General features: G+C 55.4%; 4 protein-coding genes and 1 non-coding gene across 5 annotated transcripts; 2 read left to right on the top strand and 3 right to left on the bottom strand.

The window, feature by feature from the left end:
• Positions 1-697: 697 nt before the first annotated feature.
• On the bottom strand, positions 698-3,125 carry dppIV (prolyl dipeptidyl peptidase DppIV; the record flags this gene model as incomplete). The annotated part of the gene is made up of 2 exons (XM_040947717.1): positions 3,056-3,125; positions 698-3,007 (listed from the first exon to the last, which is right to left on the bottom strand). Exons 1-2 carry the CDS (start codon positions 3,059-3,061, stop codon positions 698-700), a joined length of 2,316 nt encoding a protein of 771 aa, XP_040806556.1. The 5' UTR covers positions 3,062-3,125.
• A 413-nt stretch (positions 3,126-3,538) lies between these two features.
• On the top strand, positions 3,539-3,609 carry BO72DRAFT_t1. The gene has a single exon. It is a non-coding gene; the product is annotated as a tRNA-Gly (tRNA).
• A 121-nt stretch (positions 3,610-3,730) lies between these two features.
• BO72DRAFT_443408 (nucleotide-diphospho-sugar transferase) lies at positions 3,731-5,523 on the bottom strand. Its single transcript, XM_040943563.1, has 5 exons — positions 5,044-5,523; positions 4,893-4,987; positions 4,457-4,822; positions 4,254-4,394; positions 3,731-4,191 (listed from the first exon to the last, which is right to left on the bottom strand). The coding sequence occupies exons 1-5, from the start codon at positions 5,423-5,425 to the stop codon at positions 4,150-4,152; spliced, it is 1,026 nt and encodes a 341-aa protein (XP_040806557.1). The 5' UTR covers positions 5,426-5,523; the 3' UTR covers positions 3,731-4,149.
• Positions 5,524-5,765: 242 nt separating this feature from the next.
• On the top strand, positions 5,766-7,941 carry ap3 (putative aspartic-type endopeptidase). Its single transcript, XM_040943564.1, has one exon. It carries the CDS (start codon positions 6,006-6,008, stop codon positions 7,836-7,838), a length of 1,833 nt encoding a protein of 610 aa, XP_040806558.1. The 5' UTR covers positions 5,766-6,005; the 3' UTR covers positions 7,839-7,941.
• Positions 7,942-8,111: 170 nt separating this feature from the next.
• BO72DRAFT_1503 (feruloyl esterase B precursor) lies at positions 8,112-10,262 on the bottom strand. Its single transcript, XM_040939222.1, has one exon. The coding sequence runs from the start codon at positions 9,951-9,953 to the stop codon at positions 8,385-8,387; it is 1,569 nt and encodes a 522-aa protein (XP_040806559.1). The 5' UTR covers positions 9,954-10,262; the 3' UTR covers positions 8,112-8,384.
• Between the last annotated feature and the right edge of the window lie 407 nt (positions 10,263-10,669).

The raw sequence follows: 10,669 nt of genomic DNA on the forward strand, positions 1-10,669 counted from the left end.
TTTTGGAAAAATTCCGGTGTACAAAATAGAGCAAATCCAGAAGACTAGTTGATTATCCCCTAGACGAGTTGTAGTACAGTACCTACAGTCACTAGTTTTGTTAAAGGTCTGATGGGAGGAGAGATGATCATTCCCGACTACTGCATCTCCTCGATACCAGGGATTTCCACCCCGGATCAAGGCCAGGATAATGCTGCCTGTGCAGCTGCGCCAAGGGTTGCATGGGAGCTGGGTCGATGGGAAGGATGTGGATGTTCCGTTGCCGGTGGTCTAGGGTGGGATAGGGGCTGAGGAGGTGGGGAGGGTGGGGGTTCTGTATTGTACATAGCAGTGGAAGTTCTTGTATTATATGGCTATCGCTTAGGGGTCTATTCCATATTCATCGACTTATTTTTACATTTTCTTCTGGCCACGCGGCTTGCAGCTAAATGCTTAATGTACTTTTTTGAGATCGGTTGCTGTGTAGGTTACCTAGTTGTGATTTGTACCTCACCATGGGCTTTTGTTCATAGTATTGGAAATTAGCATCTTGCAACTACCCGTAGTGCCACTACTGACTATGTCAAGCTATAGGATGGCCCGTTGTGAAGGACAGGGTATAGCTACTTAAGGGATTTACCGACTAAAACGACTCCTGGAGAAACTCATATGAGCCCCAATATTGATATCATTCACTTCAGTGTCATCTTACGGTACACTAAACCGCTACCCCCCTCCGACTCCAACCATGCCTCACCCCCTCCTCCCCCCGCATCTTCTCAGCAAACAACCGCCCTGCCAATTGCTTATACAAGAACACATTCCCCCCATGATAATTAATATTATGGTCCGAGTCCGTGAACCACTGCACCTGCACCTTCTCCGGGGACACCCCATCGCCGACCAACAGATCCACCAGGGCCGCCGAATTCTGAAAGTGCACGTTGTCGTCCCCCGTGCCGTGCTGGATGAGGACCCCGCCGCGGGCGCTCCGGAACCCGGCCGTCCGCCGCACCGCGCTGGCCGCATAGCCCTCCGCGTTCTCCGCCAGCGTCTTCATGTATCGCTCCGTGTACATCGAGTCGTAGAACCGCCAGTCCGCCACCGGCGCCGTGATCAGTCCCAGCGAGAAGATGCCATCGCCGTCTTCATCCTGTTCGATGACCTTGGCCGTCAGGTAGCCGCCGAAACTCCACCCCCAGATCGCGATGTGGTTCTCGTCGACGTAGGGCAGCGCGGCGGCCTGCTGGGCGGCGTAGATCTGGTCCGCCGCTTCCAGAAGTCCCAAGCGCTTGGAGACCTGTGTGCGGAATGCACGCCCCTTGTAACCCGTCCCCCGGTTGTCGACGGTCCAAGTGATGTATTCGAGCTCCAGGTCGGAGGCGATGTAGGCGTTGAAACCCAGGGACTGCCATGTTTTGCTGACCTGCTGCGCGCCGGGGCCGCCGTAGGGGGTGAACAGGATGGGGTATTTCTTGGTCGGATCAAAATTCACCGGCAGTCGTTGCATGACATTGAGGGTTTCGTTTGTGGGGCTAAGGGGGAGGGGTAGTTCGAAGTAGCTGATGTTGGGGAGCGCATAGTCCTGGAGTTGAGTAACAGTCTTAGCGTTGTCGTTGATTGTGCGCAGAGGATCGCTCTGGTCGACGGAGTAGAGCTCCTGGTACGGAACATCGGGGCCGCTGTAGGTGAGGATGTAGTATCCCGAATGCGCGGAGAACGACGCAGACCAGTACGCGGGCACGGAGTCATCAACGAGAGGTGTGATTTCGAATGTGCGGTAGGACACTGAGTAAAGATGCCTCTCAGTACTGTGCCGTTGGGTGGAGAGGTAGTAGATGAGCTGTCTGGCTCTGTCGATATTAAGAATGGAGGTCACCTCCCATTCGCCGCTAGTGAGAGCGGTCGGCTCGCCACCCGACAGAGGGAAGAGCCACAGATGGGACCATCCCGACCGGTCGGAGATATCGAGGTAGTATAAAGAGGAGCTGTCGTCGATCGCTCCGATATAGTTCATCGAAAGAGTGTTATCTATCCATCCATCGGTGCCGTCGCGCTCGTGGATGGTTTTCGCCAGCCCTGAAGCAGTGTCAACCGCCACAACTGCCTGACGATCCTGAACGCGGTTGAATGACTTGACGGCTAGCGTGGTGTGAGTATCAGTGAGCCAGCAGGCTTCACCGATGATCAAATCATCTGACTCGAAAGGATCGATCGGGACGGTTAGAGCGCGGTTCTCAGACACGCGGAGAAGGTTCAATTGCACCGTGGGATTGGTCTGCGATACTTTCGGGTATCGGATCGGCATCTCGACTGGATACGGCGGCGCAATCGCCTGGTTATCCATGTAGTATGGCACCGTGTAGGTCGGCACGCCTGTCTCATTGAAACTCAGGAAGGAGAGATACTCCCCATCGGGAGAGAACCATAGTGCGAACCGGTCCCCCAAGATCTCCTCCTCGTAAACCCAGTCCGGCACACCATGGAAGATATCAGGCCCGCCGTCCGTGGTGATCGCTGTAGTGACCCCATCAATCCAGGTGAACAGGTTGTTTCCCCGGACAAATGCGATCGTGTCGCCCACCGGGCTCCATCGGGCATACTGAATGTCGCCGTTCTGGTCTGGAACGAGAGGGCTAAGCTGCAACGACAGGACGTCTTGAATGTAGTAATCTGCTAGCGATGAATGTCGGTATTTCTTAGTATGGTTGGTCTCCCAGAGGATTGCCGAGAGATCGGGCTTGACTTGGTAGCTGTACACCTCCGGCGGGACGTGGTCGGATGCAACGAGGGTCTGCGTTTGGTTGGTAACAAAATTGTTGATCTTCAGACTACCGTCTTCGTCTTGGTAGACATACTGCCCATCTTCTGCTGTGGAAATCCATTCCACTGATATTTGCGACGGCGAAATCGCCCTTCGCACGACGGTCTCATTGAAAGTCAGGCGCTTTGTGCCACCCCCGGTCGGGGGATATGGATTACGAGCAATGCCAATGGCATGAACGAGGCCTATGACGAAGAAAAGATGCTGGAGATTTTAGCAAGATTGGGTTTGCGACAGGTCACTCTTACTTACCTTCATGGCTGTGGCCAAGGGTGGAAGAAGCAACTGTTCGCGACAAAGGGCATGCCAGCGGTGACTTATACTGAGTATTTCAAGAAGGACCCCCGCCTACCTGCCGGGAAGGTGGCTGGGATTGTGGTCTTGCCTGACGTGATGAGGTTTCACTACGCTGCAAGCCAAGTGCCTGTACCCCTCTCGCCATGGCTAGGTTGCTGGTAACGTTACAGTGCATTCGGTCCTTTTCTTCTTATTTTCCTGCATAGCGTTCAGTGTCGTCGTGCTTATGTAAGTCGTACTCATGATCTTCGATTAGCGGGGCCATCAACTGGTCTGCGAATGAGTAGTTGCTAAAATAGTGAATGTCGCGTACGGGATGTTTTCTCAAAAGAACCTGGGAAGTATACTTACTGCCTGATGTGGATGAGCGGCAGGTTTTGCACTGTATAGTTTGATCTGGCTTGTATAACCTTATCTACCGACATATGATATCAAGCAGCATCATTGGTCTAGTGGTAGAATTCATCGTTGCCATCGATGAGGCCCGTGTTCGATTCACGGATGATGCACTAAGATATCTCTTTTTGTTTTCCTCTTTTTTTTTGCTCGGCCTGCGACCGGCCGATTTACCTGTGTGTTTCAATAATTATCCTGAAGCACTCCAAGTGGTATCATTTGCGTTGCGACTCTGTCCTCTGCCCCTTGCAGTGCAAGAAATCTTTCTACGGTACATTCCCTTCCGTCCGTTCCAGGTTCACGTATAGATCCACGCAGTCAACAAATCTTCCCCGGACCTTTGTTCCCAGAGATAAGATTCATCACGTACCATGGTAGGCTATTGCATCAAAACATAGTTCAAAGAGGAACCAAGAAAACTAAAAGGCTAGCCTGCATAAGAATGACACCGCCAGACAAAATCAGACCAAATCTGTCCATGCTCTTGAGCTGAGGAGATCTATTTCCCCACATCTGACCTTTCTAAAACCAACGCTGTCCTGAGGATTTCCCAATATAACTACACAGCATGCTAACCAGGCACACCGAAAATACCCTCCTCTAACAACAAGAATGAGGATGATAAAAAGAGCAAGAAAGTATGAAAAGCACCATCATACTGTATATACATCTTTGACCGTCATATTACACACTGCCTGCACGCAGAGTCAACAACGCCGATCCAGCACAGACGCTAGATAGAGGGGATAGTTCATACCTGCCGTCTCAAGGCAAAATCATCATAGATGCTGCGCCAGATATCTCGCGCGCGACAGTCATCACGGATACCCGTTTGGGGGTCCAGATCACACGTCGGCTGATTCGCTTCAATGATACTTGTGTTGGCTCGGAACCACGGCTATATACAAGGAAAATTTCAGTGAGTTGCTTTCCATATGCCCTGGGATTCAGCTTACATACCTTGGGAAGAGGCCAGTCGGAGAAATGCAGGAACTTTGTCTGATTGAAGACCTCGACCGGGTCCCAGGAGTCCTGCGAATCGCCGAGATAGGCGGTATGGTCTTTGGCACGAAACTCGCCGGTGAGGAGGTAGTAAGGCCGGTGGGGGAGATCCCCCGCGCGGCCCTGGTACAGCTTGTTGACGATCTCCATGTCGAATTCGTTCGGCCCGGCGTCGGCGATCGCCCGTTGGATGCGGGCGAACTCGGACGCAGAGGGCTCGATTAATGCGATTAGAGTGCTCATCGTCCGGCTCGCGGGACTGAGCCAGTAGGCCCGGGGGAGGACCACGGGCGATGGCGGGAGCAGGAATAGTTCATCCAAAGACTGTAGGGCTATTGTGAGCGCCTTCTCCCCTGCCCTATTTTGCGGGTTCGGATCAAACAACAAAGCTTACCTGGAGAAGAGTTGAGTCGGAGTCCAGGCTCAAGACGCGATCGTACTGGGTTTGGTTGAAAGCTAGTAGTTTGGTGTAGCTGTCTGCCCAGGTCTCTGGAATGCGCTTGCTGTCAGTTGTGGGAAAGTCACCGGTGGGATGGGTGGCTTACTGTCGACGCCCTTCCGGTGCTGAAGCTCGACTGGGACCAGCTTGACCCTATACTCATCGCGGGCCTTGCGGAGCAACTTCGCAACCCTGGAGTTGTCGTCGGTGGAGAAGTCCGATGAATACATTAGCAGGCGATCGGCTCGACTGCCTAGGCGATGCAAGGTCTCAAACAACATCACCGAGTTGCAGAGGTACGCTCGGTTGGTGGCATATTGAGTGTAGGCGAATCGGGACCAGTCGGTCTGGGGAGCCGAGGTGTAGCCACCAAGAGGGATGAACTGGAACGAGGGCTGGAAATCAATCAGGCAGAGCTGCCACAGAACCGCGAAAGCGAAGCAGCACACCAAGACGGTCCGGACTGCCCTGAACGTTTTTACTTGCATGTCAAAGCTGCTTTCATGGACATCGGGGTGGGATACTCAGGATGAACGACTTACCTTACAAAGAGTCGGGTATGGGATAAATACCCAGTAGAGGAACGAGCAGCTGGAATTGAAAGGGTTCAGGGCTCACAAGGTCGGGCGGCAACTCGACCTATTGAATCGTCGGGAACTCCAGGGTCTCTTTTATCCATCCCCGGTTCGGAAAAGCCGCGGCGTTTTAGCGTCATGTCAGCGCTCATCAGAGTTTCAGATATAGTACAGTACAGTACCATTCTATTCTAGAGAGATCATACAATTATAGAACTTCTTGCAGAGCGCGTACATGCAGTCGATGTATGGCTGCATACTCCCCTCATTCTAGAGCCTTGTCAACACGATCCAATGTTTGATGTGTTTTCATACCAGACAAGGAATTGAAGCCCCAGCTTCGACTCCGCTCTTTCCTACCCTTACCCTAAACCCTCCTCGCTCTTTCCCCATGAGCAAAATGCCCAGCCGTTCAAGATTCCGCTGAGATTGTACAGACCTTTCTTACAACTTACTCGTTCCTATCCCGTTCTGAATAAACGATCCTACACTCATGGTCTCCTCTCTTTTTCTTCTGGTAAGCATCTGGATTGCTCCGATCATTGTCCATGCAGCAACACCTTTCACCGTGCCATGGACGGGCCAGACGTACGGTCCGGATGGTCCCTGGCAAGCTGTCCAGGTCAAAATCGGCAGCGACCGGCAAGAGATGGCTCTCTATCCCGGAGGAGCCTGGCAGAGCTACATCCTCCTCTCCTCAATTTGCTCCAATACTTCATTATCCTCCTACTGCTATGCTAACCGGGCGGGTGTCTTCGACAAACTGACCTCCACCACGTATGACGACACGGCCATACGGCTGACCATCAACGATGGAACATGGGGACCACTGCACTTTGGCGCTGCCACCGACAACCCCATCTACGGCACCGCCAAGTGGGCTCTCGATTTGATCGATATCTCGGGGGTCACGGTGCCGAACGTCAGTCTGAACGTGGTGGACCAGGGGTACCAGATATACCCGGATGGGACCAATTACCCTCTCGAGCTTGGAGTCCTCTCCCTGGGAGCCCCCAGCCTACAACAGCAGTTCGCGAACCGAGGACAGGCCACCATTAACGGCACCTTTTTCGACAGTTACCTGTTCACCTCCGGTGGCGGTCAGGCGATCCCGTCCTACTCGTACGGGATGCATATCGGCACGCCCACGTACAACCTGGCGGGGTCCTTGCTACTGGGCGGATATGATCAATCCCGTGTGCTGGGGGAAGTCTCGTCCCAGCCATATTCCGATGATGGAGGGTTGCCAATCAAGCTTCGCGACATCAGTCTCGGAGTAGTTCGCGGAGGCTCGCCGTGGTCTTCCTCAACCACGAACAGCACCACAAACAGCAACCCCACAGGTCTTCTCGCCGCCGGCAACTCCTCAATTACCTCCAACGGAATCACCGTCTACTCCACCCCCGGGGACCCCTATATCTACCTCCCCCAAAGCACCTGCGACGCCATCGCCGCCCACCTCCCCGTCACCTACCAGAGCACCCACGGCCTCTACATCTGGAACACCTCAAATCCCGCTTACCGCAGCATCATCACCTCACCCAGCTACCTAGCCTTCACCTTCGCCAAGGACAACTCCAACCGCGCCAACATCACCATCAAGATTCCCTTCGCCGTGCTGAATCTCACCCTAACCCCACCTTTGGTCGCCCAACCGACCCCCTACTTTCCCTGCCGGGGCACCACCACCGCCGGGGCCGTCTACGCCCTCGGCCGCGCCTTTTTGCAGGCCGCATTTGTCGGAGTCAACTGGGGCGATAGCGGCAGTGGCACGGGCAATTGGTTCCTGGCGCAGGCGCCCGGCCCCAATCTGCAGACGCCGTCGACCACCGTCATCCAGCCCGAGGATACTACTGTCCTTGGATCAGACAATGGTTGGGAGGATAGTTGGTCCGGGGTGTGGACGGCGCTCCCGGTTGCGACTGCTGCCGCGTCCGCTTCCGCTTCGACGACGAATACCACCACTAATGGACGTTCATCCTGTGAGAATTGCAGCACTGGGACACTGTCGACAGGTGCTAAGATAGGGATGGGCGTCGCCTGCGGCGTGGTAAGTATAGGTGCGACCGTCTTGTTCACGCTGTGGTGCGTTACTCGTCGTCGTCGTGCCTCTCTTGATAGGGCTGGTAGTGGTGGAGGCGGCAAGGATTGGCCGGATTCGATGCAGGGTCCCAACTGGGCGGCTTATGAGTTTACGAGTACTCTTAGTGATAGTAGGCCCGGTGGTGGTGCTGGTGGTAGTGGATGGCCAGCGGGTCGGCCGCGGGCTAAACCCCCTGTCGAGCTTGGTGTATATCGGAATGAAGGACCGCATGAGATGGGATAGAATGTAGAATCACGGATTCATCTCCGGGTTCTATCCTCGGTGCAGCTTTTACATGTAAATGTGCTCTTTGTCTTGAGAACCTTACTCAAGAGGGGGTTTGGTGGGTGGCGCTGGTCATGGTCTTCCTGCTGCGGGGTTGTAGATTAGGATCCTATTCCAATGCCGAATCAAATCGTGGAGTCAGACTTTGTCATTGTTTAGGGCCTTGTTCGGTACTCCGAATGACGGGGAGACAGGGGACAATAAGTTCCCTGTTCACATCCCTATCTACATCCTATCTTGCAGGGAGAGAGTTGCGAACCCAGAAACTTGTCAGGGACTCGGCTGATTGCCGAGCCATGGCTCAGGGAACCAAGCACCCCTGGGTTTGACATTTACCGTACCACGTTGGTACTAGGCGGCTGAACACTATGAATAGCTGCATTTCTGTCCTTCAAGATGGCGACAAACGCTTAGTCGAATTATTCTTGATCAAATTATGCCCGATCAAATAGATGCTGAACTAAGTGGATGCTCGAGCCCGGAATTAATCGCCAGGGCACAAAATCAGAACCATTGCCTCAGCGGTCTCTCACAAGCATACGATCCCGCCTCCCGTACATCCCCACCCTTGTACATCGAAACCAGCGGCCACGGACACAGCGACCGCGTGCGCCCATCCGCCGCCTGCGCGTGCAGCGTCGCCGGCGCCACACCCGCTTCCACCCAGTCGACGACCTGCGCCAACGGGTCCACGGGCACGGGGCCCTCGCCCCCGGAACAATGATGCACGCCCGGGGCGGGGAAGAAGCGATAGAAGTCGCGCACCGCCGGGTCCCGCGCCTGCACCTGCCGGTAGTAGTGCTCGGTGCCCTTGGGGAAGATCAGCGGGTCGGCCAGCCCATGCCACGTGATCAGTTTCCCGCCGGCGGACTTGAAGGCGGAGAGGTCCGGGTCGTCGGTGCCGATGATCGCGTTGTATTCGGCGGTGGAGCGGGAGAGGATGGTGTCTAGGTCCGCGTGGTCGAGGGTGGTCAGGTCGAAGGCTGGGTCTTGTAGGACGTACCGCCGGATCCAGTCGGAGGAGATGGCGAAGGGGGAGCCCGTGCAGTTGGTTGGGGAGGTGCAGGTGGTGGCGGCGAGGCTGCCGCTGCCCGTGGAGAGCGGGGCGCCGCGCTCGAGACCGTACCACTGGAATGTGCCGTTCGAAGACCGCATTCCGGTCCAGATTAGCGAGACAGCTAGCGCGGCGGGTTTGGTGACGGTCACGCTGCTACCGTTGCATGCGACGGTTTGGTTGACTAAGGTGAGAGGGTCGAAGGTGCAGAGGTCGGGAGCTGAGATCACGCCGTCGGTGACGCCGTCGAGGGCGTCGCAGGCGGTGATGGCGGCGGCGGTGATGGCGTCGGTCACGCACGTCGGCGGGTGTGACTGGAGCTGATTCATGACGAACTGCGGCCAGTATTCCGCCACCAGGAAGGTGGGCCAGTTGATGGCGGGGGCCGCAGCCATGATTCCGTTGTAGGCCGTGGGATACCGCTGCGCGAGCATGAGTCCTTGTCTGCCGCCGGTGGAGCAGCCGTTCCAGTACGAGCGGTTTGGCCCGTAGCCATAGAAGCTGTGGCTGATTTGCTTGCCGATGACGGCCGCATCGTTCAAGGCAACGTAGGCGAAGTCGTCGAGAAGGGCCATGTTCACTTGGTTGGATGCATCCAGTGACCAGGCGGCGGAGTTCTGGGATACGAGGCCGTGGCCACCGTCTGTGGCTACAACGGCATAGTCGAGGCCGACCGCTTCTGCTAGAACCGAGTCGTCGTGACGCATTGCATAGCCGCCACCCCCGGAGCCCTGAAGCCGGCCGTTCCAGCTCGAGAGGGGAAGCCAGACAGTAGTGTGGATAGCGTCATTCTTCCCGGGATGGGTGTATGTGACTGTCACATTGCAGAAGCTCAGTGTCGTGTTGCCGTTCTGGTAGCCAGTGACTGGAATGGCAGTCAGCTGTAACAGCTGCCCATCAGGGATCGAGGGTTGGGCGATGCCGGCTACCGAGCAGTTCCCCGCATTTACTGCTGAAGCACCCAAAAGGGTAGCCGCAACAGCAGCCGAGGTTAAAGACCGGGGCGTGGGCAGAACCATCCTGGTAGTGAGAGTGAGGCACTGGACTGTGACAAGCGTCTGCTCTGTTTCATGAGTCGGGACATCAGCGCTGCTTTATACTGGGTCCAGATTTTCCAGGTTTGTGCCTCGTTCGAGCCCGCGTGGAAATCCAAGAGACATCCTAGTGGATCAGCGGCATCACACGCAGCCCATTTGCATGGCAACTGAATCGCCAGGAAAAATATCCGCAGATACCAGTGTCCGTGCCATGGCGCGGTAGCGGAGTGCGGTTTGATACGCTCCCTGATTAGGCAATTTCCTTGTAGTGGAGGAACTTAGAGTATAGATCGACATGGACGGCAGCTCGATCGGGAGTTCGTCGGTGGAGCCGATCGGAACCCACCGCTGCTGGGCCATATGGCACTGGAGCCCGCTAAGAGCTGCCCGGAGATCGTAATTCAGAACAGGGAACAGGAGGCTCTGATGACCTTGGATATCAGGGGAGCCATCGAGAGGAGGATGTCTGCACAATTGATCTTATGGTGCTTGCGAGCGGCCGACATTTGTGTTGGACGCATTCATAAGCCTGGACGGGCTCTGTGAGAGCAGGATACGGTCATCAGAAGCAGATGCCATGTTCGCGTTGACGATCTACTATGGAGAAGAACTGCAAGCAAGAAGCGTGTCCCGGGTCGGGGTACCCAACCGAAAAAGCTCTTGTTCGCTATTCCATGCAGCCCAGTCTATCGGTCGCT

The sequence above is a fragment of the Aspergillus fijiensis genome (assembly GCF_003184825.1).
Source record: "Aspergillus fijiensis CBS 313.89 unplaced genomic scaffold BO72scaffold_1, whole genome shotgun sequence".
In the NCBI taxonomy this organism is placed as follows: domain Eukaryota; kingdom Fungi; phylum Ascomycota; class Eurotiomycetes; order Eurotiales; family Aspergillaceae; genus Aspergillus; species Aspergillus fijiensis.